This window comes from Bos grunniens, chromosome 16 (assembly GCF_055505025.1).
Source record: "Bos grunniens cultivar Pamir isolate PY7600 chromosome 16, Bosgru_T2T1.0, whole genome shotgun sequence".
NCBI classification, from domain to species: domain Eukaryota; kingdom Metazoa; phylum Chordata; class Mammalia; order Artiodactyla; family Bovidae; genus Bos; species Bos grunniens.
In genome coordinates, this window is record NC_141180.1 from 639,550 (window position 1) to 666,167 (window position 26,618).

General features: G+C 65.1%; 4 protein-coding genes across 18 annotated transcripts in view; 2 read left to right on the forward strand and 2 right to left on the reverse strand.

The window, feature by feature from the left end:
• LOC147355985 (uncharacterized) lies at positions 1-13,189 on the forward strand. Its single transcript, XM_086345855.1, has 8 exons — positions 1-58; positions 172-364; positions 8,421-8,511; positions 8,931-9,571; positions 9,698-9,896; positions 10,091-10,234; positions 12,043-12,155; positions 12,282-13,189. The coding sequence occupies exons 1-5, from the start codon at positions 1-3 to the stop codon at positions 9,774-9,776; spliced, it is 1,062 nt and encodes a 353-aa protein (XP_086201981.1). The 3' UTR covers positions 9,777-9,896; positions 10,091-10,234; positions 12,043-12,155; positions 12,282-13,189.
• Positions 2,084-9,136, reverse strand: ARL8A (ARF like GTPase 8A). The gene is made up of 7 exons (XM_086343065.1): positions 9,003-9,136; positions 5,130-5,210; positions 4,870-4,943; positions 3,763-3,856; positions 3,559-3,626; positions 3,271-3,341; positions 2,084-2,984 (listed from the first exon to the last, which is right to left on the reverse strand). The coding sequence occupies exons 1-7, from the start codon at positions 9,123-9,125 to the stop codon at positions 2,935-2,937; spliced, it is 561 nt and encodes a 186-aa protein (XP_086199191.1). The 5' UTR covers positions 9,126-9,136; the 3' UTR covers positions 2,084-2,934.
• On the reverse strand, positions 10,435-21,212 carry PTPN7 (protein tyrosine phosphatase non-receptor type 7). Of its 7 annotated transcripts, none has more exons than XM_086343050.1 (10): positions 21,075-21,212; positions 17,811-18,128; positions 17,228-17,411; positions 16,894-16,978; positions 15,751-15,827; positions 14,469-14,606; positions 14,145-14,255; positions 13,462-13,619; positions 12,361-12,474; positions 10,435-11,688 (listed from the first exon to the last, which is right to left on the reverse strand). In XM_086343050.1, the coding sequence occupies exons 2-10, from the start codon at positions 17,867-17,869 to the stop codon at positions 11,595-11,597; spliced, it is 1,020 nt and encodes a 339-aa protein (XP_086199176.1). In that variant the 5' UTR covers positions 17,870-18,128; positions 21,075-21,212; the 3' UTR covers positions 10,435-11,594. The 7 variants fall into 7 exon arrangements, 6 of the variants coding, with proteins under 6 accessions (XP_086199176.1, XP_086199177.1, XP_086199179.1 ...); XM_086343051.1 differs by lacking the exon at positions 21,075-21,212 and adding an exon at positions 18,822-18,876 and having other exon boundaries at positions 17,811-18,102; XM_086343053.1 differs by lacking the exon at positions 21,075-21,212 and adding an exon at positions 18,822-18,876 and having other exon boundaries at positions 14,145-14,252.
• The window catches only part of LOC147355988 (receptor-type tyrosine-protein phosphatase V-like), a 17,718-nt gene continuing 12,254 nt past the window's right edge, over positions 21,155-26,618 (forward strand). For 3 of the 9 annotated variants that reach the window (XM_086343005.1, XM_086343011.1, XM_086343007.1), the window contains exons 1-10: positions 21,283-21,398; positions 22,685-22,785; positions 22,966-23,032; positions 23,304-23,352; positions 23,479-23,751; positions 24,156-24,425; positions 24,595-24,858; positions 25,427-25,681; positions 25,780-26,019; positions 26,133-26,408. In XM_086343005.1, the coding sequence (XP_086199131.1) occupies positions 22,976-23,032; positions 23,304-23,352; positions 23,479-23,751; positions 24,156-24,425; positions 24,595-24,858; positions 25,427-25,681; positions 25,780-26,019; positions 26,133-26,408 (1,684 nt within the window). In that variant the 5' untranslated portion in view covers positions 21,283-21,398; positions 22,685-22,785; positions 22,966-22,975. Of the gene's footprint in view, positions 21,399-22,684; positions 22,786-22,965; positions 23,033-23,303; positions 23,353-23,478; positions 23,752-24,155; positions 24,426-24,594; positions 24,859-25,426; positions 25,682-25,779; positions 26,020-26,132; positions 26,409-26,618 lie in introns of all 9 variants that reach the window. The other 6 variants (XM_086343003.1, XM_086343004.1, XM_086343006.1 and 3 more) reach the window with 4 other exon arrangements.

Consider the following 26,618-nt stretch of genomic DNA (forward strand, 5'->3'; position numbering starts at 1 on the left):
ATGGCGCTGCTGGGCGCACGCACACTCTCTGTACTGCGAGAGGCAGGCGGCCGCCACAGTGACTGAAGCCCCCAGCCTCGTCTGCAGTAGCTTAGGATGGAGGAGGAGCAGGCTGGGGGTGGGCCAAGGGCAGGCCGGGTGCCCTCCGCCACTTCCTCTCTGCCCCCCCAGTCCCAGACGCACCAGCAGCTTCCTATGGGATATGGGGGGGCGGTGAAATGGGGACGAGCAGGGCGGGGGGGGGCTCCACCACATCCTGTCTGGGGGCTCTGCCAAGGGGCACCCTTGCCTCTCCCAGCTCAGAGCTGCTCGAGGAGACGGCGGCCCGGAGGCCCAGCTCGCCCCGCTGCCCCGGGCAGCCAACGTGAGTGGCTTGCAGGATTAAGTCAGCCAGCAGGCCAGCGGACCTTGGGAAGGAGCCACGGTCCCTTGGGCCTGGCCAGCCGGGGGAACAAAGCTGCATTTGTTGCTTAGGGGTCCTGGGCCTGGGGTGGGGGTGCTGGTTGGCAGTGGCGAGCAGTGGACTTGAGCTGGGTCTTTAGGGGATACCAGCCAGCTGGGAGGGGCCAACCCACTGAGCTCCCCCCCCCTCCCCCACACTTGCAGTCAGAATTGCCTCCCTTGGGCAGACTGGACGCAGTTCCTGGACCCCAGTGAAGCGGGACAAACCCCCACAGAGGTCTGGAGCCACTGGAGGCCTGAGACAGGACTCCTAGAGCTCCAGGCAGGAGGCCCAGTGTTCAGCACCTCCCCTCCTGTCCTCCCCTGGGGGTGCAGTTCTGCAGGGCGGCAGAGGGCCCCACCCCCACCGCGGTGCAAGAATCTGCAGTCTGTCCTATAGGCGCCTGCTGTGTGCGCTGGGCAGGAGGGTGCCTCCTGGCTGGTGAGCAGCTCAGCCTGTCTCAGCTCAAGTCCTGCCCTTCTCGGAGGACACAGGAGGCCAGAAAGGCAGGTCACTGGACCCCCGCACCCTGTTCTCCAGACCGTGGGTGCTGGTCCTGCCCCAGCGCCCCAGGCCACGGCATCGCCAGTCACCGAGGAGCCAGGAGGCCCATCCTAGCCCCGGATCCCCTTGCCTATTCCTGAGGAGCTGGTCAGCGCGCGTGCACGCTCAGTTGTGTCTGACTCGCACCCGCTTGGATTGCAGCCCGCCAGGTTCCTCTGTCCGTGGAATTTTCCAGGCAAGAATGGGTGGCCATTTCCTCCTCCAGGGGATCTTCCCGACCCAGGAAGATCTAGTCTCCTGCATTGCGGGCGGATTCTTTACCACTGAGCCACCTGGGAAGGCACCGCAAAGTCATCTGGCTCCATTTGCCAAATTCCATCAAACTCCGCGGCAGTGGGGAGCCCCTCTCCAGGCAGGCCACTCCTCCCTGCCGTTCTGATGACCGGAAGGAGCCTCCAGGGGAAAGCACGGAGGACGTACGGAGCTCAGAGCCACCAGGGGAGGCCCCCCTCCCAGGACCCTGGAAGCTGCTTTCTCCCAGCAGAGGATGGATGAAGCCTGCATGTAGGGCCGTCCCATTTCTGGGCGGAGGGGAGCCCAGTGGGGCGGGGCTTACGGTAAAACTGGGTCAAGATGGCCCCGGATTTGGGAAGGATTTTCGAGAAGCCGGGCGCGAGGCTCTGAGGTGCTTTGGAGGTAGGGTGGTGGTGGGGTCTTGGTGGAAGGAGGGAGGGCGCAGCCTCTCCTGGGAAACCAGCAGCCCCGACACCAGCGGCGGAGCGGGTCGGCTGCGGGCTCCGCACGCCCCGCGCTGCCCGCCCCAGGGCCCTTCACTGGCTCCGCCCGCTCGGGCTGCAGGCGGAGCCCTGAACGCACTGCGCGCGGCATTCCGCGCGGAGGCGCGGCCGGGCAGGTGGTGACACCGGCGTTCTCGGGGCCGCTGGCAGCTCAGAGCCGGGGACCAGAGGAGGCGGCGGCAGGCAGGAGCCGGGCCGCACGCGGGGGCCGCTCTGTAAAGAGCCATTGTGTGTCCGGGCCAGCGCGTGCCTCCCGCTGGCTGGGTGCACCCGGGTGGAGAACTGGAGTCCTGAGCCTGCTGGGCCACCGGGGGCAAAGAACCCACATCGTGCAACCCCCCAACACAAAATTGTCGTTTATTCTTGTTAGGAGGCAAAAAAATGTACAGTTACAAGAATCATCTTCCAAACAGAGGTTAAATGTGAGCAGAAAAGTGTAAAAAAGGAAGAGGAACATCACTTTACAAATCATTAAATTAAATAAACCAACAGAAAACAAAAATCCAAAGAACCAACCCCCCATGCTGAGTTCTCTCCTTGTGCAACTCTGCAAAATGAGAACAGAAAGTGAGGTGGCCCGTGGAGGAAGGGGCCTGAGGAGGGGCAGGAGCTGGAGAGCGGGCGGCAGGGGCACCTGGGAGGCGGCCCCTGCCCTCCGCCCGGCTGGGGCCGAGAGGGGAGTCCCTGAAGGCTCCCGTCTGCCTGTGACACCCAAACACTGCGGGGACAGACGAGGCTCGGGACGGCCGGCCCTGCCAGGCTGGTGCCCTTCCGGGCGGACCGGCCCCAGCCGACCCCGCGGCTCCCTCCTGCTTTCTCCACCGCCCCCTCCCTGATCCTGGCTGGGCCCTGCAGCATCAAATGGTTGATTTTAGTCTTTGCTTAAATTAAAAAATTAAAATATATATACATATATATACTGTACACACAGGACAATAACAGAGTGTGGGAAAGGGGAGCGGAGAGGGGCGGGACGGAAAACGGAGCGGGGAGGGGGAGGTTAGGGGGCGGGCGGGAGCCATTTATTTTACAGTCAAATCAGGAGTTCAAACCTCAGCAGAACGGGACTCTGGGGCCCCCGAGGACCCTCCCCGCACGGAGTAGGGAGGGTGGGCTTGGGGGGCCGCAGGGGGAGGGGGAGCTCGGCTTCAGGTTGGGAGGCGGCCCCAGGTCCGAGGCGCGGCCGCGGTCTCAGCTCCTCCGCGACTTTGAGTGCTGGATAAGCCACTGTAGAGTGATGTCTGGGGGACAAGGGAGCAGGTTACAGGGCTTCGGGGCTGCTTCTCCTGGGGAGAGCGCACACCGGGGGCGAGGGGGCTGCAGCTGGGGTCACCCCACGGGCGGCACAAGCCCGGTTCCCGATGTCAGACCTGCTCCGAGCCGCGCAGGAGACAGAGACGGAGCCCCGGGGGGCTCGCCCAAGACCGCACACCAGTGGACGCAGGGCGGGGGCTTCTTGCCTCCGGTCCCACCCGAGTAGCCCGGGGCCTCCCCTCCCGCCCCGCCCCGCGGACCCCCCACACCCACCGATGTTGTCCTTCTCTTTGCAGGAGATGGAATAGCAGCAGATCTCTCGGTCCTGGATGGCAGACAGGTTCCTGCGGGGACCACACAGTCTCCTGAAGCTGCCGCCGCGGGGACTGGGGGCTTGGGGCACGCAGGGGACTTGGGACTGGGGAGGCGGGGGGAGGGGCGAGGAGGCGCGCGAGGGGCGGGCCCGCGGGCGCCACCGCGCGGCGGGTGCCGGGAGCGCGCGAGCCCCGGGAGCGCGCGAGCCCCTTGCTCCGTGCCGGGGCAGGGGCGGGGCCCACTCACATTTTCTCGATCAGCTCCTTCTCATCCAGCGCTCCGGGGAGGTCTCGCTTGTTCCCCAGGACGAGCACCTGCCGCGAAGAGAGGACAGGGCTCAGACCAGGGTTGCCGCGGCCCGGCCGCCCTGGAGGGGTTGGGCCCAGGGGCCCCCACACCGCCCCACCCGCGCAAAGCCGGGCCCGCCCGCCCACTCCACGCGGGGCTGACCGGGATGCCCTGCAGCTGGGGCTTGTCCAGTAGGTTGTGGAGCTCATTCTTGGAGGCCTCAATCTTCTCTTGGTCAGCGGCATCCACCATGTACCTGGGGGACGGCAGGTGGGGATGCAGTTGACCCCACAGGCCGGGGTGGGGGTGGGAGCTGCCACCTGGGAGGGCTCAGGAAGGGGCTCCGATGGGACAACCTGCAGGGACCGCGGGGGGGGGAGGGGGGGCCCTGCCCGCGTCCTGCCCCCGACAGACCCCAGAGAGGCTGCTGCTCGCTCGGCAACACGGGGTCCTGTGAGATGAGACCCGAGTCCTTCCAAGAGTGAACCTTGGAGGTTCTCACGGGAGGACTAGACAAGGGGGGAGAAAACTGCAAAGGAGGCTCCAACAGACTTTATGCTCGACATGCTTTTAAAGAAATCAGATTGGGGAGTTCCCTGGTGGTCCCGGTGGTTAGGACTGGGAGCTTCCACTGCAGGGGGTACCGGTTCCATCCCTGGTCCAGGAACTAAGATCCCGCATACCACGTGGCCAAAAAACTTAAAAAATAATAATAACAATAATAAAACATCAGGTTACAGGGTGTAAGATAGGCCACACGATGTACTTTACAACATAGGGGACAGAGCCAATATTTTGGCGTAACTGTAAATGGAGTATTACCTTTAAAATTGTATAAAATTTAAAAATCAACAACAATGAAAGCTAAACGACCTTTTGTTTGGGCACATATATATGTTGTGGTTGTTGCTATTTTTTAAAAGCAAGGGAGGGAATTCCCTGGCGCTCTAGTGGTTAGGGCTCCACTGCCAAGGGCCGGGGTTAGGAACGGAAATCCTGCAAGATGTGTGCTGCGCCAAAAATGAAAAAGAAAATAAAGGAAAAAAGAAAAAAAAAAAAGAGAGAGAATGAACCACTAAATCACATAAAATTCAGGACACAGGTGAGTCTGAGTCGGGGGAGGTACACGCGGAGGCTTCCGCACGAGGCGGCGCTGATCCGGCTCTCAGGCTGGACTGTGGGCGTCCAGAGGGTCGGTCCGAGCAAAGGCGAAGTCAAAGCGGCAACAGGGGCTCACGCCGCCGGCCAGGACCCGTCCCGCGCACTCACACGATGGCGCTCACTCCACGGCAGTAGCGCTCCCACATGCTGCGGAAGCGGGGCTGTCCCCCGATGTCCCAGAGCTGGAGAGAGGGTGCAGCGTCAGCGGAGGGCTCCCCCCCGCCCTCCCGGGGCTCCTCGGCCTCCGGTTCCCCGGCCCCCACGCCCCACCAGCTCCCGTCTGTCCTGGGATCCTCGGCCTTAGGCCGCCCGGGTTATTTTCTGTTCACTAAGAGAGTCCCCTGGCTGCTCCCCAGGCCCGCGCGCACCTTGATGGTCACGTTCCCCTTGGTGATCTTGCGCATGTTGAAGCCCACAGTGGGGATCATGTCCTCGTTGAACTGTCCTGACTGGAAGGGAGAGTCAGAATTGGGAAAGGGGCCAAAATGGCAGGTGCCAATGGGTGGTCCCCTGCGGCCACGGCCAGGCAGTGGGGAGCCTCTCCTGCCTCCACCCCACCCCAGCAGCCCCTCCAGGCAACCAGGGGGTCCCCAGCAGGTCCCACATCCCCACCCCCCCACCCCCGCCTTCAGGCAAAACAGGGCCCTGACCAAGCCCAGCGTCCACCTTGCAGTCCGGCTCTCCTGTGACAAAGAGGGCTCAGGAAGTGGCTCAGCCTGCACGGAGATAGTTCGTCCTGAGGTCCACTCCCCCGCCCCCACCCCTCCCCATTTATCCTCTGGTGGAGCAGGTGGGGTAAACAGTCAAGATTCACACTTGCACAAGGTAGCGAGCGCTCGTGTCAAATCCGGGTGGTGCATCGGCCACACCCCACATGCACAGCGGCCATTTCTGGGCTTCTTTGTGCGGTACCCATGGTAGGATGGGTGGTCCTCTGGGGGGCCTTGCCAGACCGAGAGCTCCTTGGGGACCAACTCCATTTCCCATGACCCAGTTTCAGATTCTGACAATTCTCACTTCTCCCCTCTAAACTGACTTCATGATCTCTAGATTGTTCTAAACTAGCCACATGCCTCTAAGCCAGACTACAAGGCCGGACCGAACTCCGCCCAAGGCCGTCTCCACGTTCAGGGGTAGGACGCCTCTGCTCCCCCTTGGACACAGGCTGAAGGCGATGTGGTGTCCTTAACCTTGAACCTGAGGGGACAGCCTTGCCTCTGGCCACACCGAGCGGCCAGGGACCCTGGTCACTGGCCACAGTGGGGACATGGTGGCTTCTTGCTCAGAGCCTGCGAACGGGAACCAAGTCCCCGGGGCCCCAGCTGAGTGAGACAGACAGATTCCCGTTCATCTTCAGGAGTCATCAAGGCCCTCGGACACGAGCAGGGGCCGCCCAAGACACGTGCTAGGGATGAGGCAATCGAGGGGCTTCAGAGACCCTGAGAGAGCACAGCGTGCCCACGCACACTGGCGAAAGGGTCTCTGGTTTCTGTCAGATATCAAAAGGGTCCAAGAGCCTCTAAAACTGAGAAAACTCGAGGAAAAGGGAGCGCCTTGAGGAGGCAGCTTCGCTCTTGGCTGAGGAGGGAGAAGCACGTGTGGTTAACCTCTGCAAACCCCAGCAGGGTGGGGGGGGCGCACCCCTACCCGGAGCGGCTAGGAACACGGAGACTGAGGAAGGGAAGCCCACTTCTCATTTACCACTCTTAATGGAGGAGCTTGGACAAGACCTTTGACCTCTCTGGGCCTTGACGTTTCCTTCTGTGAAATGGGGCAGAGGGGTTTGGTTTCCTAGAAAGCGGCCAAGAGGGCTCACAAAGAGCTTGGAAATGGTTTCCATACGTGAGGAACCATCATTGCTCCCTGGCGACCAGAACACCCACAGGCTCTCGTAGAAATAAAAAGCCCAGCCTGGCAGAGGAGGGTGCCAGGAGGACCCTCAGGGAGGTAGGCTCCCTGCCCCGGGGTTTCAGGTCAGCAGTGAATCAGAGCTAAGCTGGAACCAGTCGCAACTTCATTTCCCGGCTAAGGCCTCAGATCTCACAAGCTCCTCCTTCAAGGTCAGCAGGAACCCTAAAGTTGTCTAGTGGAGCGCCCCCTCAGACTTGAATCCCCTCTAGCTCATCCTTCCTGGGTTAGCTACAGCACTCCAAAGTCCTTTGAGTCAAAAATCCATCTTCCCAAGTTTGCCCCTGGGCACCCCAAGATCAGCCCTTCCATTGGGCAGTCACTCACACTTTAAAGTACTTGAAAATATTTGTCCTCTAGTTTCCCCTGGGCAAAACACCTCCTACTTGCAGGCAGCACAGCCTTTTCAGAGCTTGGGAAGCTGAGGTTCGGGTTCTCAGGAGCACCGCAAGTCTCTCAATGACGCTGCCCAGCTCACATTAGCCGGCTGAGCGGCTGACACATAAACTCAATTTCTATCTACAGTCAGACTCATGGAGTGAGCAGAAAAAACAAACGGGGAAAAGCTGAGACAAAGAAAAGCCAAATGAAGAGGCCGCCAGTGGGATTCAGAAGGTCAGTGGTGGGCACAAGGGCAAAGCCCAGAGTCCGGACTCTTTGTTTCTTTCTGAAAGATACTCCACTGAGATCATACCCGGGTACAGCCCCAGAGGACCTGAGAATTCTGGACTAGCCCAGACGTGGGCGATCCCACTGCGGCCCACAAGGATGGGTGTTCCTGGGAAGCCTCTTTCTAGGGAAATCGAGGTTGCACTTTGGGGCTGTGCGAGCTGAGGTGGCACACTTCATGTCGTGAAGATGAAGGTGTGGCCAGGGGCGGGCGGCAGCCTCCCTGTGCACCTCAGACACTCCTGACCCTGGTGGTGGAATCTGTGACTCTGGGATTCCGTTCTGACCTGCCAGAGCCTCCTGCTCTCTGGACACGACCAGGACACAGAAGCACCACCTGGGTGCCTGAGGATCCCCACCAGGAACACAGCTTTGTAGCCGCTCCAGGAGGAGTGCGTCCCCGGGACCAGAGGTGACGCCCAGGCTGAGCCACAAGAGCCGCGGGAACCGGCCCCTCCCGGCCCCACCACGGTCATCTCTCAGCCAGGCACCTGGCCCCTGCTCCTGGAGCCCGAGCCCAAGTCAACGCCAGTTCTAGCCAGGGGTCTCCCTCGGAGGGCCAGACCTGGACAGACAGGAGCCCAGACACCATCCTGCCAACAAACCCAGCCTGGGCCCCACGAGCTCGTCCTGCTGGGTGGGCGGCCAGGAGTCCCTGGGCAGAGGACATCACAAACACGTTTAGGAAGGCGAGCCAGTGCCCAAACGCCCTCGTGGGGAATCTAACCCCAGCCTCCCTCCACCCTTCTCTTCGGGGCTGCGCAGAACCGGCAGGGGAGGTACCCAGGCCGGCGGTCATACTTCTCCGCTGACCCATCTCATGAACGCCCGGTCCACGGTTCTCAGAAAACCCAGGCAGGGGACAAGCCGAGCCCTGCCCAAGCCTCCCTCAGCCCCACGGGACGCAGCGCAGCCGGCTCACAAGCGCACAAACGCCCGCCAGGCCGCGGCCTCCACTGCAGTTCAGCTTGTCTTCCCCTTTTCTGAGACACATTTTAACTCCTTCCCCACCACCGCCCTGACTCTGAAAGGCTCACACTCCCCCACCCGGGTCCCGGAGCCACTCTCCCCTCTGTCCCCAGAGTGGACCTGCCCCCCCAGCTCCACCCCATCCTCTGGGTCCCCACCTCCTCTGCAACTTCCGGGCCAGGCGGGGCCTCCGAGCTCCTCGGGGTGCCGTCCATCCCCCCCGGACCTCCAGCTGGGCAGAGGTTCCCGTAGAGGAGGCTGGAGCCCTGGGCCCGGGCGGATTCCACTCCCCCCCACCATCAATAGCGCTGGGGTTTCCCCTTCCGGCCAGGCGGGGTTAACCCCCCGGGGTGGGGCTTGGGCCGCCGGGCCCCCTTGCCCAAGCCGCAGGGCATCGCATCCCGCGACCCTCCCCGCAGCAGGCCCTGCACTTTCGCCCCGTCATGCGCCCGGCTGAGGTGCGGAAGGCGGGCCGTCTCCGCGGGCGGCGGTCCCTCGGGCCTCGTGACACCCTAGGAGCCGCCAGTCCCGTCCTGGGCCGCGTCCCCTGTCCCCCGCCCCCCCGCGCCCTCGGTGCCATCCCGGCCCGGGCGTGCGCCGCCGGGGCCCCGGAGCCATGGTAGGCCCCGGGCCTCCACGCCGGGCGGGGACCCTCTCAGCCCGGCGCGACGGGGGCTCGGGGCCGGCGGCCGTACCGCGATCACGTTGACGAAGGTGGTCTTGCCGGAGTACTGCAGCCCGACCAGCGTGAGCTCCATCTCCTCCTTCCAGAACAGGGCCTTGAACCAGTCCAGCAGCTTGTTGAACAAAGCGATCATGGTCGCTGCGCCGGCCGCGCCTGGTGCCGGCCCCCCGCCGCCCCTGGTGCCCTCGCGCTGCGGCCGGAGCGGCCCTCCCCGGTGCGGCCCGGCTCCGGGCTCGGTGCGGGCGGAGGCTCGGCAGGAGCGCGCGGCGGCCGACGACTCGCTGCCGGGATCGGCGCGCCGATGGGTGTGGCCTCGGCGCGTCCTCCCCCCGCCCGGCCGCCGTCCTCCTCGCCGCCGTCCTCCGGCTCCGCCCGCGCGGCCGGCGGCCCTGCTCGCCCCCGAGCGAGCGCGCTCCTCCGCGCCAGGCCGGCGGGCCGAGCCGCGGAGCTTTGGGCGGGGCTCGCCGGGCCCGCGGGCGCGAGGGGGGCCTGGGGAAAGGAGCTCCGGTTGCTTTTCCCCTTCGCGAGCTGCCGCGTCCAGACGGGCACCCGTCTAGTCTTCCAGGCAGTGGGTCAGAGGTGGGCGAGGGCGCCGTCCAGCGGGAGCATTTCCAGGGTGGACGAGGGTGGTCCGCGGCCTCCCGGGACGCGGGGGGGGGGGGGGGGGGGGCGGGGGGGAGGTCTTTGAGATCTTTTGTTCCCTAGGTCCTGGCCTCTGAGCATCTCCGGGTACCGAGCCCCGATCTCTCAGAGGGTACCCGCGGAGAGGAACAGCCGCCCGTGAGCGCTTTGTCAACCACGACGTACCAGAACCCCGTGCTTATAAGCCTCTAGCCCAGAGAGGCTTTTACTAGGACCACTGCATGCTAGACAGAGAAGATCCTGCCAGGCGGTTTCCCGTGAGGCACGTTTGTGGCAAATGGAAACATTGGCCTGTGCTGGGTGAAAGCCATAGTTGGGCTCAGGAGAGCCACCTGTGGGGGTGGCGGCCTGCTGGGGTGCTGCTGTCCCCGGGGCCCCCAGCTGCCACCCGCCTTGGCTGCATCTGAGTGTTTGACCTCCATGTGTGTTCATGTGCGTCTGTGCTTTTAATCAAAGGTGCATAAACTTTCAAATAGCAACCATACCTGCCAAACCCACCCAAGATGACCCCATAATCAGTTGCCAGAATGGTGGGATCGCAGGGTCTCGGCCTACGGAACGTCCCGAGCAGTTACATGGCCTTTCTAGTCCCTGCTCTTGGTAAGTTCCTCTCTAGCTCCCAAGAAACACCTCTGTCTCCCCCGCCCCCACCCCCCCCCCACAAGCCCACACCAGGGTCGCTGTTCCCCGTGTCCCTGGAAGGGCTGTGAAAGTGCACGTTCCGGGGTAAAGAGCGGCCGCCTGTCCCTGCTCTGTGGATTCTTACCCTAACTGCTGTGAAGGGGCCCTGGAGGCCTGAGGACAAGAAGAAGCCTTTATTTCCCCACCTGTTATTCTCCACGGCCTGTCCTCGTGTCTGGACAGGGTTGGGGCAGCAGCACCCAGGAAGGGGGACCCGCCGCCACGTGGTCGCTTTCCTCCTGGGGGGTCTGAGCTCCATGGGCCGCGGGAGTGCCTCTTGAAGGCAGGAAAGCTTCAGGAGGCGTGAGTTCACTCCCAGGTGGTGGTCAGCCCTGAGACTAGACCTGGGGGGCCCTGGGACTCGTGCTGACAAGAGACGTGGAGGGCAGTTCGCTCTCCAGGGTAAACTGTGGCGGACCCTGTTCAGCCTGAGCCCCTGGCCCACATAGGTGCTTTAATCCAGGATGCTGGTGGAAACAGGCGTGCGGTCCAGGCGTGCTCTGCAGGGAGAAGGGCGTGGCGGGCTCTTATCTGGAGTCAGGCAGTGCTCTCAGCTCCTCGCTCAGTTCTTGTGTTCTTCCTGGGCACTCGTGTCCCTTCTGAGGCTGGCAGGCAGGCTGAGGACGCAGGGTCTCCCACGGGAGTGGCTGGGGTGGGTGGCTGGTGGGCACAGAGGCAGGGGCAGCAGTCTGGACCCGGGAGGTGTTCCCACACTTTCCTTCTTCTAGAGGCTTTAACTGTTTCGTCTGGTCGTTTCTGTAGCCTGTTCACCAGACCCCAGTGTGGGCACGGGGCTGGTCTGGGTTTTGCTCTCTTGGGGGTGTCTGGCCTTTGATGTGGGGTGAGGAGGTAGAGTCCCTGGCAGGATGCTGAGGACATAGCCAAGGCAGCACCAGGCTTTTCCCAACTCCGGCCATCGGCCTGTTCTCGGGCTGGACCGAGAACATACCCGGGGTGGGTATGATCTTGGGGTCACTTTCTTGCCAGCCGCAGGAAGGGGGTGCAGCTGGAGCAGCTTCTGGGAACCCTCAGGTTGCTCTGCCCTGGTGGCAGCAACACCAGGTCCATGTCCGAGGAGGAGACCGAGGCTCTCACATGGGGGTCGCCCCTGTGTCCACTGGGGGCAGGGGGCAGTGGCCAGTGCTCAAGAGCCAGTGTCTGGCCTCATCCTCACTGGCCAGCTTCCGGGACCCCAGACAGGCCCCTGGGGATTCCCCAGGTCACAAGGCCCCCTTTCCCCAGGCCCAGGGAAGCAGCCCCGGGCAGGGAGGGCTCCAGGTCAGGGGCTGGGCTCCTCTGGCAGCTGGGCGGCGAACAAGGCCAGGGTGTGGTGCAGGAACTGGTACTGCTCTGCCGTCTGGATCATGCCTCCCCTGCGGGCAGAGACGCACAGTCTTGAGCTGAGGCGAGTGGGGACAGCCTGACCCTCCCGAAGGCCTGTGGCGCCTCCTCCCAGGGGCATCCTCTCTGTGGCAGACTGGGACTCCCCCCACTGCCCCTGCCTTCCCCACCCGGGAGGAGGGCCCCATGTGGCAGAGGTCTTAGAAGTAGTGATTCCCCAGATCTCGTGTTCCCAGTGCTTTCCCATTGGTGAACTCATTCCTCATAGCAGCTGTCTGGGGAGGGGGCCACTGTCTCTCTGGGTAAAGAAGTGGGGGCCCAGGAGACACAGAGACGCGCGGGGGGTGGACCCTGTCTCTTGTCTCTACACCAGTGAACTTTTGCAGCTGCCTGTGGCTGTCTTGTTTCCAGAACCAACCGTCGCTGTCTCCCCACTTTCCCCCCTGAAAAGGGTATTTGGAAAAATGGAGACAAGAAACACGAAAGACCGGAAGCTCAGGTGAACCCTGTTTAGTAGAGTGTCCTATTTAGCTGTAGCACCCCCAGCTAAACTCCGGATGGAGATTCTGGCCTGGGTGTAAGGTGCTAAGCTCTTGAAGCCCAATGGGCCCGTTTTCTCCCACAGGAAATACCCAGAGCCTAAGGGCCTCCAGGAGGCATAGGGCCGCCCACCGTGTCCTCACCCCGCTTAGCCAAGCACCCACCTGTCCAGCCGCAGCTGGCACACGATGCCCAGGATGTCCACCTCCCCTCGGGCCTTCAGCTGTTGGCAGCCGATGCGGGTGGCGATGAAGCAGCCAGTCCGGCCGATCCCTGCGCTGGGTACAGGGGTCCAGGGCAGGGCAGTCACAGGGGGCAGGCGGGCGAGGAGGGCATCAGCCACGCCTCTCGACACGCCAATGCCCTCTGATGGCGCCGCTCGCCCGTTGCCTGCCCGTCCTGCCCCGAATCCTCTCTCCCTGCTCCGCCCTGCCCTCCTCCCTTCTTCAGGAAGTCTCCCCTCCTGCGTGAACCCCTGATCCCCAGCATCCGCCGGCTGCACCTGTGGAGGGTCCACAACCCCCTGCCTGTGCTTGCGGCCGCGTGAGCTCCTGAGGACGGGCCTCCCGAACGCTCTGCCTGTCTTTGTCCCTGCCTCACCCCTCCGTCCGCCGGCCTCTTAGCCCGAGGCCCCGGGGCTCTTCGGCGGCACACCCGGGTCTCTGGGCCTGTCCCGTGTAGCCCCTCATCCACACACCCGCTCTTACCCTCCAGACTCTCAAGCCCACCCGCGTGTCCCGGGCCCGTGCCCTGACTGTGCCCAGCCTCCGTCAGGCCTCGGGAGCTGCAGCCCCACCCACCGGGGTGCTCCCTGCTCCTCCTTCACCTTCCAAGTCTTAGTTTGGCCTAGAGGACTTTCCTCCTGGAAGACCGTTTCTGGCCAAAGTCTGGTGGGGGCGGCTTGGTTCTGTGCCCCCAACAGCCCCATCACAATTCATCACGATGCATTCTGTTCGTTTTGTCTGCAGACCGTAAAACTGGGCAGTAACCAAACGGTCTTGTTCACACTGTCTCCTTAGCATCGAACTCTGCGCCTGGCAATAACAGGCGTTGAGTGAACATTTGGGGAATGCATAAATGCGCCCTGGCGGCAGGGAGCAGGTTTGTGTCCTCCCGCGGAGCGGGAGCTGCCTCTCTGGACTGTGCCTGGGGTGCCCGGCCCACACGTCCGTGTTCTGCACTTGCTGGATGAGCTGGAGATCCCGGTGTGAGTAAGGCCCGGGCCAGCCCTCGCTCCCCTAGGAGCCCCTCTGAGGGGCCCATACCTGCAGTGAACCACGATGGGCCCAGAGCGGGCCCCAGTCTCTGGGCCGTCCTCTACCTCGGCCACCAGGCGCAGCAGGGGCCCCGCCGACTCCGGGGTCTGGTGGTCGGGCCAGGCCGAGAAGAGAATGTGCTTCAGGGCCCGGCGCTGCTCCTGGTGCTGGGCGGGGGCAGGGAGTGAGGAAGGGGCAGCAGAGACCCGCGTTCAGGTCCCGGCCCTGCCTCCCTCCAGCACAGGCCTGCTCCTGGTGCTGGGCGGGGGCAGGGCGTGAGGAAGGGGCAGCAGAGACCCGCGTTCAGGTCCCGGCCCTGCCTCCCACCAGCACAGGCCTGCGGACGTGTCCCTTAGCCTCACGCACAGGGCTGTGATGCTCGGAGGCCAGAGAGCTGCTTTGGAGAGCGGAAGGCGCCTCCAGTGACGGGGGCTTAGGCTTCACGTGTCGTTAAGCCTCTCATCGAACTGCCGGGCGCCCTCCAGCAGTGCCTCCAGGGCCCGCCCTGCTTCCCACAGGGATGGTGGCGCCTGCCCTGCCGGCCTGGAGGGGCCCCAGGGCGGCGCCCACGTCCCTCTTCCGGGCCCAAGCAGCTCTGCAGGCGTGGGTTCAGGCAGGTCTCCCTGAGCAAACCCGAGGTCCCCAGGGGACCTCCAGAGAGGGGTGGCCCGGCCCCCTGCAGCCCCGGGTACCTGGATGGTGAGTGTCCGCACGGTGTACTCCGGGCGCTCCCGCACGTCCTGGACGCGGATGTGGAAGGGCCCATAGGTCTCCTCCTCTGTGGGCCAGTAGTGGACGCACTTCTGGGCGGGGGGAGCTGGGAGTCAGGGGCTGGGGTCTATCGGCTGGATCAGGGCCCCCCCCAAGGCATCTCCTTGCCCCCCGGTGGGCTTGACACCTGCTTGACACCTGCCTCCCCTCGCCCTGGCTTCTGGCTAGGGTGGCCTCCGTGCCCTGTGACTCAGGGACTGACAGGTGTCCTCAGCCCCCCGGGGCCCAGCCTGGAGCTGCCCCACCTCCTTGCCCTCTCGGAGCTGTGTGAGCATGACGATGAGGGGCGCCTCTTCCTGCCACACCATCTCCCAGAAGTCCGACACCGTGTTGGGCATGGGGCCCTGGGTGGCAATGTAGGCCTTGTCCTGCCCGTCGTAGCCCTGTAGGCAGGGAGGCAGGCGGTGAGCGCGGGTCCGTGGCGGCCCGGACACAAGCGTCAGGGACGCACGCACCGGGAGCCCCGAGCTGGTGGCGACGGCCAGCAGACCGTGCGTCGTGCCCACCCAGCCACCGCTGTGCGGGTCAGACTCGACAGTGTGTCGTGTTCAGTCTTTCTGGGCCTCTGTGAATGGTCCCTTCCTTCCTCTGCCTTCTACTAGCACCAAAGGCGGGGAAAACCATTGCCCTTTGACATGCTACTTTGTGGAGTTAGCAGCGAGGCGTAGCACACCCCTGCCAGCCCTTTTTCTCCCCCTCAGAATCCTCCTGCTCCTCAGGGGATGGGGGATCCAGACCATTCACTGGCCCGCGCTTCACCCCCCAGGCCCTCAGTTCAGTTCAGTTCAGTTCATGTCTGACTCTTTGCAACCCCGTGGACCACAGCACGCCAGGCCTTCCTGTCCATTCCCAACCCCTGGAGCTTACTCAAACTCACGTCCACCGAGTCAGTCATGCCATAAATCACCTCACTCTCTGTCATCCCCTGCTCCTCCCACCTTCAATCTTTCCCAGCATCAGGGTCTTTTCAAAAGAGTCAGTTCTTCCGCATCAGGTGGCTGATGCGGGCTCTTCACCTCCGCTCCCGGCCACTGTCCCACCCACTCAGAGCCACTAGAGGGCTCACGTCTGTGCCTGCCGCCTCCCACCCCGCAGGCTGGAGGCTGGGCGCTGGGCACTGGGCACTGGAGACAAGTCTAGGCGCGGAGTCCACCTGGCCTCCCGGCCTCCGGTTCCTTAACTCCTTGACTTAAGCTGCCTCCAAGAAGGAGGGGCCGCCTGGAGCAGCGCAGGCAGAGGGAGGGAACCGGCCAAACGCCTCACTGGGCTGCAGGCCTGGGAGTCTTGGGCTGGGGTGGCCAGCGCCGCTCTCCATGGAGAGGCTGGCAGGTGTGGGGGACCAGGGGCACAGGAGACTGGGGTCTTCCTTCCAGCGCCTGACGTCTGCTGTGTGCATCCTGGCATCCTGGCCTGTTCCAGGAGCTCATGGGGTTGGAGCCAGGACACCAGGTGCCCCGCTGCGCTGGGAGGTGTCCTGGGGCAGGAGTATCTCTGGACACAGTGCCCCCTTCCCTGCCAGCAACTCACCCGAATGTAGTTGGCATTGATGTAATCCCCATCCTCCTGGCTCTGTGCCCGACCCAGACAGACTCGGCTCTGGGGGTCTAGAAGTGAAAACCAGCAGAGGTCAAAGGGCAACCAGCAAAGCAGCCGCATGCAGGGCCGGCAAGAGGACAGCCCTGTGCCTGTCAAGGTGCCCTCGAAGAGCAGGGGGCCGCAGGGCGTTTCTGAGCAGCAGAGGCCGAGGCCAGGGCAGTGCCGGGAGGTGGCAGGACGGACAGGCAGGAGGGGGCAGCTACTGAGCATTTGAGCCTGAAGGTCAGAGAGGGGTGGAGAGGGGTCACGGCAACAAAAACGGAGAGAGATGTTCCAGGAAGAGCTTCTCCTGAATGACCCTACTGGAACTCAGGCTCCATCCCACTCCCGCCCGACCCCTTGAGTCAGCCTCTAAGGGGGCCTTTCTCCAGCTCCAGTCCAGGCCCAATGAAGACCCTGGCTCCCAGGGGCCAGCTGGTCTGGGCGGAGGGCACCTCAGGGCCCAGAGCAGGCTGCCCCTGCCCCTTCCTTGGGCACTAACGGGCTGGCAGAGGGCTGCGGCCTCCAGACTGGGGGCTGCTGGGGGCAGCTGGTCAGATAAGGCTGCTCTGCGCGGAGCGGGGAGGAGAGCCTTCCGGGCCTCATGGTCAGCGGGCCCCATGCGTGCCTCCGAATACAGGAGGTGCTGACCCGGGTCTGTCAGCCCCCTGAACCCTGCCTGCCGCCTCCTCCGCCTCCTCCTCCGTCTGAGATCCGCAGCATCTCTCAGGAGCCGTCCGAACGGGGCTCGTCCCCTGCAGACGGTGCGGGCCGTTTCCCAGGCGGGAGGAACAGGAGGAAGGGAGTTGGTGCGCCTGACTGTGTGACCTCAGGCAAGCTGCACGACTTCTCTGTAACTCGGTTTCCTCATTTGGAAAACGGGTCAGAACAGCACCCACCGACTACCCGGGGCCACGCTGAGCAGCGTGGGCCTAGTCTCAGGCTGGCGTGGTTTCTGCCCCCCTTCCCTGGCCAGGGCCAGGCGGGGGCACCCCTCTGTCAAAAGAAGAGGCCCCACGCAGGGCAGCCCTGTCCTGGATGAGGCCATGTCTTGCCCTCTGAACGCCTCCACCCCAGCCCCACCGCAGTCCTTACTGGGCAAGATGGTCTTATATCGGTCCTTGGAGGCATGGCCAGGAATATCCAGGTCTTCGGGGCTGACGAAGTTTGAGGGGATCCTCTGGCGGGGGCGGGGGAGGAGGTGCGTGAGCAGTGGCCCCCTTCCTGGCCTCCCTTCCCCCACTTCTCTGGTGGAGGGGGCTCGTTCCCTCCTGGCATCGGGAGGCAGGTCTGAATGGGGTGCAGGGAGAGGGTGGAGCCTTCTCCTTCCTAGAGCCCCTGGGGTTCTGTCTCCCAAGGGCCCACGGGGACAGGCCTGCCAGCTGCTCCTGATCCAGAAGGGCAGTGACTCGGGGGCCCTTGTTCTCACCAGGAATTCCTCCTCCAGCTGTGTGGGACTGGGTGGCCGGTGCTGCAGGGCCTGCCGGCTGAGGGGCCGCCCGGCAGTGCGCAGGAAGTGCAGCGTGACCTCCTGGGGCGTGCGCACGGAGCAGATGGGCTCCACAGCCCCCAGGGACCGCACGTCCAGCATCAGGGCCACATTGGAGCCACGCCTACAGCAGAGACAGCGCGGTCGGCCTCAACAGTCACGGCTGTGCCGGCACCGCTGACGGCAGGCTCCTTGTCTCCTCCAGACCCCGAGGCCCAGGCCCCTGGCACCCCTGCCCCTCATTGGCCAGCGAGGAGGCGCCAAACCCAGCTGCTGCCTCCAGCTGCCCCCATTTCCCATTCTTGGCTGGGCCCCTAAAGCTCAGACCCACACCCAGGCCCGGAGGCTCCGGGTCCCTCGAGGGGTGCTCAAGCCAGCCTGGGACTTGGGGCGCAGGCGCAAAGCTGACACAGATATGCAAATGAGCAGTCTGGTTTCCTTTGCTTGGGGAGGCATGGGGGTCCCACCGGAGGGACAGCGGAGGGCAGGCGGGCCCGGCTAGGCCCTCCCGAGAGGGTCTCACCTCTCCTGCAGCCGCACGTGCTTCTTGGCTGGGGCCTGGTCTGGCGGAGGCTGGGTCATGGCTGCCCCTGAAGGCAACTATGAAGGCGATGGGGAGGCCGGAGCGCTGCTCTGGAGCGGCCCCCCGGGCCTGGACCATGCTGGGGGCGGCGCCCCCGGGAGCTCACACGGCCATGTGGCTTGGCCTCTAGGCTGTTGGGCAGCCTTCTGCCCTTGGGCACCTCGGGTCTTCTCGCTGTCTTCTGTTGTTCCCCAGGAAGTGGCAGTGTCACTCTGGGGGAAGGCCAGGATCTCTGCAGGGGCGTAGGGTGGCGGCCGCCTGGGGTTAGCGTGAGGGCGAGATAAAGGGTCACGACGGAGCCGAGACAGGACAGGATCCGGAGGAATCTGGAGGGGCAGGGGCCAGGGGGCAGCAGCCGAGGGGGCGGGCGGCGTGCAGCCGTTCTGGGTGGAGGGTGGGCTCACACCCCTGGGTCTTCAGGGGCCTCCTCTGGACAAGAAGGTGGACCTCCGGTGTGCTTGAGGCAGCCGGCCCTTCCACCCAGGGTCGTCCCAGCCTCTGGGGTCTCCGGCCCGGGATGGGGGCTGGGGGTGCTGCCTTCCTCCCGCCCATCCCCCGCCCGCCGCAGTAACCGTCACAGGAAGTGGCCTCACGGAGCCCGCGAGCGCAGGGCCTGGGGAGGCGACAGCTGGGGGCACAAGCTGAGCGCCTCGCCGAGGGCACGGCCCGCCTCCAGGCCAGGGCCTAGCCCGGAGCTTGGCTGGGGTGTTGGGGTCGCTGCGCCCGCAGGGTTTGAGTGGGCAGGGGCGGACACAGCAGGGTGCCTGTCTGCCCTCCCCGCCTGCCATGCCCTGCCCGCCCTCGGGGTCGTCAGCAGTGTCTGCGCCCCTGCCCACCTAGCGTGTGACCCCCCGGGCGCCCTCCTGCTTGCCCTCCTGGGGCCGCCCTCCCGGCCCTCTGTGTCCAACGACCTGGGGCCTCCGGGCTCCTCCCCGCCCCTCAGGTACTTACGAGGCGGCCGTGTCCCCAGGCTCCTCTTGCCAGCTGTCTGTCTGTCTGTCTGTCTGTCTCTGAGGGCTGGGGAGGCCTCAGGAAGCCCGCTTCCTCCCTCCGCCCCTCCTAGCTGCCACCCACGCGCACCCAGCTGCCTGTTGCCACCAGCAGGGCCAGCGGCCTCCCGCCTCTGACCCCGCGGCCCGGCCTGTCCACACCTTGGCCACAGCCCGGCCCTGACCACTGCCTCCCTTGCAGGGCTTCTCCTCCGGGCCCTGGTCGCCTCTTGCCTCTGCCTGCTTGCTGGGCACGGCGGGGCCGACCCCCACCCCAGACTGCCCCCCTGAAGCCCTTGCCCCTTCAAGCTGCGGGAATCCCACCAGGAACAGGGAGAAGTAGGCACACACGGGGGTGGGGAAGGGGGGCAGGAGTTTCTCTCCACGAAAGGAAAGGCTCAGGCCAAGCCACAAGGGTCAACCCCAGGCCCCCAGCTCCGAGCAGGTCTGAGCCAGGTCAGCCACTCTGGAGGTGAGCAGTAGAGATACCTCATAGCAGGGTCTGGGGGCTTCCCCCACCCCCAGGCACACAGGCCTTCTCCCAGAACCCTGACATCTATTCAGCGACCCATGGAGGGTGGACCTCTGGCTCTCGCACAAGGCAACCCCCATGTCTGCTTTGCTGCTGGGGCGCCTGGAGCCTGGGCCCTGGGTAGGGGAGACCCTAAGTCCAAGACCCCACTGGCCTGCCCCTGGCTCACCCAGCAGGCCTCCTGTTGGCTCCCTGCTGGGTTCCTGTCCCCTGGAAACATCCCTGACACCTGCCCCTCCCCTCTGGGCGCCCACAATCCCATCCTCACCCCGCCACCCACTTCCCTGATTCAGCCATCAGAAGGTGACAGCGAAAAGCGCTGTGTACGACAGGCCGGGGGTGGCATGCAGGAGGCGGGGGGCTGTTTTCAGGCAGGGCAGGGTGGCCCTCTGGTGTTCGGGGGCCCGAGCCAGGGGAGCCTAGGTGGAAGGGATGGGGCAGGAGCCTGGGGACCCCTGGCAGACTGGGGGGCGTGGCCTCCAGCTTAGCTGGCCTGAAACCCACCCGTGTTTCCACTAGTGGGTAGCGGGGGGCCTGGGAAAGGAAAGGGGGGCAGGAGGGGGTTGGAAAGAAGGCCACCCTCTCTGGGGCAGGCTGCTGATTCTTATCACAAACAGGAAGCTAGGATACCGCAGGAGTGGGGGGAGGAGGCGGGGATGTGTGCCCCGCACTACACTGCCAGTGCCCCCAGGCCCCTAAGGTCTGAGCCTGCGGGCTGTGAGCGCCCCTCCCCTCAGGGTTTGAGGGGCTGGAGGCTGTGCTTTTGTCTGGAGAGGTGGGGGCCCAGAGGTGCAGAAAGTGGGTGGAGGCCAGATGGGTAACGGTTGGGCACCAGGTAAGACCCCAAGGACGGCTCAGTTCCCTTTGGCTGTATTTGGGGGCGACACTCACCTTGCCTCCTGCTCACCCCGCACCCCTTTCTGCTTAAGAGATGCCTGGACATCGCTGGAGGTGCAGACACAGCTGGGGGAGCCAGGCGCCAGCAGAAGCCTCAGAGAAGACAGGGCCCTGCAACAGCCCCCAGCCTGGCCTGGGCCCTGTCCGGGGTGGCCTCTGCCCATCCAGGGTGCGGGGTGCAGGCGAAGGCCTGGAGGCTGTGGGAGTAACTCCCGTCCTGAGCTTCCCCAGCTCCTGTGTGGACCTGCCCCGACGGCGGCTCTCAGGCCACTCTCTCTACCTGCCAATGTGCGTCAGAGCTGGGTGGGGGGCACAGGAAGCCAGGAGGCCCCTGCTGAGCCCTGCTGAGACCAGGGTCCCTGCTCCTCCCTGCTTCTCAGGAGTCCTCTCCCCGGGGGCCGAGGAGCACCCCTCCCCCATCGATCAGAGGGCGGGACCAGCGGTGCTCGGAGCTGTAGGCTGGAGAAGTGGCTCCAGGAAGGCCAGGGGCGCCAGGGCTGAGGTCTCCGAGCCCCATCTCAGCAGAGCCCCACCCCCTTCCTCCAGCCGCTCCCCAGGTCCAGGGCTGGGAGCCCCAAGGTCGGGAGTATTGGGTACTGTATTGGTGCCGTGGGAATTCCCTATTCCTGCAGCACCTGCCTGCCCCGGGGTCAAAGGCCGCGCCCTGATAGAGCCCCTGAGGCCGGCTCAGGACTGGCCCACTGTGGGGGCCCGGCTGCCCCGCCCGCCCCGTCCTCTTTGCTCCTCTCGGAGGAGAAACCTTGATCCCGGGTCCCCCCCACACACCTCCAGATCCTGGGCCAGCCCAGCGGGCTTCGTGTCCCTGGCCATGTGGGGGAGACAGAGATACAGGGAGCTGGAGAGGTTCCGGCGTGTGGGAGGCTGGGCCATCCAGAGCCTCCTGCCCTTCTCCTCCCGGAGACTATCTTCCGGGGCGTGGGGGTGCTCAAGGCCAGGCTGCCGCGGTGGGCGTGGAGGGGAGGGCCCGGAAGACAGATGCCAGGATGCAGCAGGGGAGACTACTGTTGGCACTCAGGAGCCAGGGAGCCAGCACGCCCAGACTGCCCGCTGCCCGCCTCTGCGTCCGGCCGGCTCTCCCCAGAAGGAACAGTAAGTGAGGCTCCGGGAGGACCCCTGGGGCTCCAGGTGGAGGATGTGGGTTTGTCTGTGGGAACGGCTGCTGGGAGCAGACAGAGCCCTTGGGGTACTTTCTGCTGAACAGAGACGCTGGGCTGGGAGGCTGCTTCCTACGTCTGAGTCTTCCTCACCTCGAGCGTTCCCACCCCCTCCACCCCCGACCGGGCCAAGGCTGACCCCTAGGCTGGCTGGGGGCTGACAGGTGTGTCCCTATGGCCAGGCCCCATCCATAGGCCTAGCCATGGGGTCTGTGCTGCCCCCAGCAGGCCTCCTTTTGTGGGGACTATTGGGCACAGCCTGAGACCCCACCCCTTACCTAAACCCCTGTCCTGGGCACCTTTTCTACTTAGATTTTGAATCAGGCCGTTTCCATCCCACTGCTGCAGGCTCTGTCGTCCAGCTGAACGCGTGCCTCAGGGGAGGGGTGGGGAGGGTGCAGTGTTTCCCCCCTGCGGCCAGACTGGGGCTCCCCCCTTCACGGCAGTTTCCCTGGTTGTTCCCCCACCTCCTCGTGTGGGGGAACATGCGCGCGCACACACACACACACACACGTGCAAGCCACCTGGAAAATCTGATGGGGCTGCAGCGCTGAGTTTCCAGGCCCCATCCAGAGGCTGGTGGGCGGCTCTGAGGTTGGGGGCTGGCCGAGTGGGGCGATAGAAGGGTCCGCAGAAGCCAGCTCCTTGCCCAGTGTCTCTGTACCTGCCTGGTGCTACGCGTCCCCCTCCCTACTTCCAGCTCGGGGACCAGGGCCCTGTCCTTTCCTCTGTCTCCCTCCCCACCTTTCCCCTGTCAGCTGCCTTGGGCTGGTGAGTCCTTGGCTCCAGGCTGCAGGAAACTCTCAGCTGCCCTAGGCCTCAGCAGCACCTGTGTCCACGAGGGGGCGGCCGGGGGTGGGGCGGGGAGAGGGTCTAGGTGGAGCAGGCGGGGGTTGGAGGCAAGCACACGTCCCAGGCGTCAGGGGTCAGGAGCCCGTCAGGGGTAAGGAGCCGAGGCTGGAGACCCGGGTTCACCCTGGGGCAGGGCTCACTCTTCTCTCCGTGGACATCGCTTCCTCACCGGCGGCGCAAGGGCGAGAAACAGGAGGGCTGTCCTGGGTCCACCACCCCTGCAACAAAGGCCTTTAGAACGTGCTCCTCTGTGTCCACAAGGGGACACTCGCTCACAGCTGTCCGTCCACCCAGCACCCAGCTCCCAGCAGCACGATGTCAGCAGGAACCTCCCGGCAGGAACACGAACACCCTGTCCTCTCTCCCCAGGGCAGGGCATCGGGAGTCAGCCGTCAGCCCAGCCCAGGGCGTTGCTTCTCCAGGCCTGGGTCTCTTCCTGCCTGGAAAGCCAGCTGCTGAAGAGCGCAGAGGTAGGGCCAGAGCGGGAGGCTGGTGTGTCTGCAGCCAGGGGTCGCTCCCCCCTCCCCCCTCCCGGGGCCCTGCTGAGAACAGGCTCTGGGTTGGAAAGGCAGCCAAGCTCTCCAGGGAGCCAGGAGCTGAGCAGGGGCGGCAGGACGGCCCCTCCTGCTACCTCCCAGCTCTCCCTGCAGACGCCCTGGAATGAGACCCCCAGTCCTGTTTGTGGCGATCCTCTGGCTCCCAGGCTTCTTGGCCAAGGTGAGATGGGCGCTGGGGCCGTGGCAGGGTTGGGGCTGCTCTCTGTGGTGTTCAGGCCTCCCGCTGCCCCAAGGGCCCCGGCTGATCTGCACGAAGTTGGGCAGAGGCAGCTCCTGCCCAGTCCCACAGGACACAGGGCAGCTGCCCAGGCTGAGGGCCTCCTCACCTTGGTGTCCTGCCTGCTGCCCTTAGGCCACGCCTGGGGTGGGGGACGGACAAGTGGACAGCCTTTCCTCTGCCCCTCTCCCCCACCCTCATACCCCTTCCTTAGGAAGGCGAGTGCCAGCCCCCAGAAGAGGGTCCCAGCTGGGCGAGTGGAGGTAGGTGGCGGGGGACGGGCGAACAGGGCCGTCTCTCCCCTGGGCCCGTCTCTACTCTGGCCCTTCCTGCCCCTGCCTCCTTTAGGGTACAGGGCACTGGGGGCCCTGACGACCCCTATTCCCCAGGATCGCCTCTGAGGGTGACGGTCAGCAGCCAGGGCAGGTCTGCCAGCCTCACGCTGAACTGGGACGCCCCAGGGCCAGGTGGGCTCGGCCGCACCCTCCGCCTCAGCCGGCTGAGCCCCCGTGGCTCCCCTGAAGGGCAGCTGCTCCAGGCTCACACCAACGCGTCCAGCTTCGAGTTCCGGGACCTGCTGCCAGGAAGTCGCTACCAGCTGGAGGTGACGGCCGTGCGCCCCTGCGGGCAGAACGCCAGCCTCAGCCTCACTGCGCTCACAGGTGCGCGGCCTGGGGGCGGGGGCGGGCCTGGGGCGGGGGCGTGGCCTGTGGGCAAGGGCAGGCGAGCCTGTGGGCGGGGCCTGATTGCGGGGGCGTGGTCTGTGGGGGGGCCTGTTGGCAGGGGGCATGTCTGCGGGCGGGGGCATGGCCTGGGGGCGGGGGACCTGCAGGTGGGGCGTGGCCTGCGGGTAGGTCCAGTTGGTGGGGGCGTGGCCTGCCGGCAGGGGGCGTGGTCTACGGGTGGGCGGGGCCTGCGGGAGGGGCGTGGTCTGAGGGCGGAGGCGTGGCCAAGCAGGATGGTGAGGACTCTGGGGACCACGCTGGTACAGTGACCTGTCGAGGAACGCTAGAAGCAGAGGTGATGCCCGGCCCTGAACCTAGCGCTGCTCTCTGCCTCACCGCAGCCCCGTCCACTGTCCAGGACCTGAAGCTCCACGGCTCTGAGAGCCCATCCAGCCTGGAGGCCTCGTGGGGCTCTGCTCCCGGGGGGCAGGATGGCTACCAGCTTGTCCTCTGCCACCTGGAGTCCCAGACAGTGGTTCACAATGTCTCCACGTCCGCCGGCACCCTGTCCTACAATTTTAGCCACCTCTTACCGGGCAGTGAGTACGGCTTGGAGATTACCACCTGGGCCGCCCACCTCCAAGCGAAGACCAGCACTCGCCAGTGGACAGGTAGGGCCCACGCTTGGCAAGGCCCCAGGTGACAGCCGGTTGGGGGTAGGAGGTGGTCCAGAGCCACGTGCCAATGTGACGGGGCTCCTGGCTCCTGTGCGGGGTTGGTGCCAGGTCCCTGGTTGGGCCCCTTCTCCAGCCCGGTTCTACCCTGCCCACCCTCCTCTAGCTCCTGTGCCTCCAGGGCAGCTGGCGCTGCGTGCCCTGGGCACCAGAGCCCTGCGGGCTTCCTGGTACAGCTCTGGGGGGGCCGCCTGGCTGCACCTCCTGCTCACGGACCTCCTCAGTGGCTTCAACCTGACGGCGGGCGTCACACGAGGTGTCTCCAGTCACACCTTCCCGTGCCTCTCTCCTGGAACTCCCTACACGCTGAAACTTAGCGCTGTCGCTGGGCCTCATTGGGCAGTGGGGCCCAGGGCCACTGAGTGGACCCGTGAGTGCTGGGGATTTGCTGGCCACTGCAGAGGTCCCTCAGCCAAGCGGGCTGATCCGGCTATGCGGGGGGCGTCCAGGGTCCTGCAGGGAAGGGGTGAGGCCCCAGGGTGCCCGCCTGCTGGCTGGTGGTAAAAAAGACCCCACCCCAAAGGTGACAGTGATGATGATTGCCGTGTGCCAGTGCCATGCCAGGTGCTTCTGTGTGGCATGTCATTTAACCCCCATAAGTCATGCTGTCCCCCATGATGGTGGGGAGACAGGGACCAGAACCCAGGCTCAGGAGTGTCTGGGCTGGGCTGAGCCCTGGGACCCACTGCTGCCACTGCCTGCCTGTGGGTCTCCAGACAGAGTGCTCGCTCTCTCTGTGCTTTGGCCTCTGCTCCTCGAAGGGGACCGCAGCGGCCGTGCTGTGCGGGGGTGCCAGGTCTGGTACTGGGAGTGCTCTCCTCTGTTTCTGTGTCCTTGGCTGGGTCCCAGGACTCGCCCAACATGTGGCCTGTCCAGGGCGCACAGGAAGGAGCCGGCCGGCTGCAAGGACTTTCTGCACGTGTCTCCCTCCCCCGCAGATCCCTCCACGCCCCGGGACTTAGGGCTCGCTCCCCAGCCCCCAGGGCTCAGGGCCAGCTGGAAGGTGGGCCCGGGGGCCCGGGAGGGCTACCTGCTCAGGCTGAGCGGGCCTGTGGACAAGACCCTAAGTTTGGGCCCTGGGGCCCTCAACATCACGTTCCTGAGGCCCCTGCCATCTGGACACTACGCTCTGGAGCTGAGAGTTCTGGCGGGGCCCTACGAGGCCCGGGCCCAGGCCACTGCCTGGCTGGGCGGTGAGTCTGGGCTGGTGGGGAACAGGCTGGGGTCCTGCCCAGGGGCGCCTGCCTTGAGAGCGGTGGACCCTCACCATCCAGGGCCCACACCCCTCCAGATGCTCTAGCCCAGCGCCCGCAGGGCAGTGGTACCGAGCTGCCCTTGGACAGGCCGGAGGCCAGCGAGGAGCCTGGGAGCCAGATACCGCCCTACACCGAGGGAGCCCCCTGCCTCCTCAGAAATGTCTCGGGGGCACCTGGTGCCACCCTGGTCACACTCCACGGGCCTGGGGCCCGCTCCCAGGTGGACGCTGTTTCCGCTCTGGGCACTGCCTCCGCAAGCCCCACAGGCCACACCGGTGAGTGCCGGCCACTGCGTCCTGGTGGCCGAGGGGCTTTGCCTTGGGTGGAGAGGGGCTATCACAGGCCCACACACCATGCGCGGCCTCCTTACCACCCTCTCCTCTGTCAGGGCCCCCCACGCCACAGTCACTCGAGGTCACCGGCAGGGATAGTCCCTCCACCTTGACCATTGGCTGGGCCCCAGCAGCAGGGCCGCGGGAAGGCTACAGGGTCAGCTGGCACCAGGAGGGCAGCCAGAGCTCGCCGGGCGGTCTTGTCAACTTGGGCCCAGACAACACCAGCCTGATGCTGCGGGATCTGGTGCCCGGTTCCTGCTACACCGTGTCTGTATGGACTCGGGCGGGAAACCTCAGCTCCAGCATCCAAAGGGCTCGCGCCTGCACACGTGAGTTCCCGGCTGTGGCCCCTGGGAGGCCAGCCCTGGGCAGTGGGGTGGGTACCAACATCCTTCACACACCTTCCTCTGTGTGCCTGACTCAGGCCATGCATCTAGTCAGGATAGGGTATTTCATGACCTGTTTGCAAGCATTCCCCACCTCGTGCCATTGGGTCAGTTGTCCACCCATCCACCCATCCTTCCAACCATCCATCCATC

Bases quoted from the DNA above. Each gene is read 5' to 3' on its own strand.
- PTPN7 (XM_086343050.1), bottom strand. From the start codon at position 17,869: ATGACCCAGCCTCCGCCAGACCAGGCCCCAGCCAAGAAGCACGTGCGG. The intron at 15,828-16,893 runs GTAAGGACTGCG...TTTCACTTCTAG, and splicing joins ATATAAGACCATCTTGCCCA to ACCCCCAGAGCCGAGTCTGT. The intron at 11,689-12,360 runs GTGGGTGCTTGG...CTCTGCCCGCAG, and splicing joins TGCCAGCTGCGGCTGGACAG to GGGAGGCATGATCCAGACGG.
- ARL8A (XM_086343065.1), bottom strand. From the start codon at position 9,125: ATGATCGCTTTGTTCAACAAGCTGCTGGACTGGTTCAAGGCCCTGTTC. The intron at 5,211-9,002 runs GTACGGCCGCCG...TCTCCCTTCCAG, and splicing joins CCTTCGTCAACGTGATCGCG to TCAGGACAGTTCAACGAGGA. The intron at 4,944-5,129 runs GTGCGCGCGGGC...CCCTCTCTCCAG, and splicing joins AGGGGAACGTGACCATCAAG to CTCTGGGACATCGGGGGACA.
- LOC147355985 (XM_086345855.1), top strand. From the start codon at position 1: ATGGCGCTGCTGGGCGCACGCACACTCTCTGTACTGCGAGAGGCAGGC. The intron at 365-8,420 runs GTGAGTGGCTTG...CTCTGTCCCCAG, and splicing joins CGCTGCCCCGGGCAGCCAAC to AGTGGACCTGCCCCCCCAGC. The intron at 9,572-9,697 runs GTGGGCGAGGGC...TTTGTTCCCTAG, and splicing joins TTCCAGGCAGTGGGTCAGAG to GTCCTGGCCTCTGAGCATCT.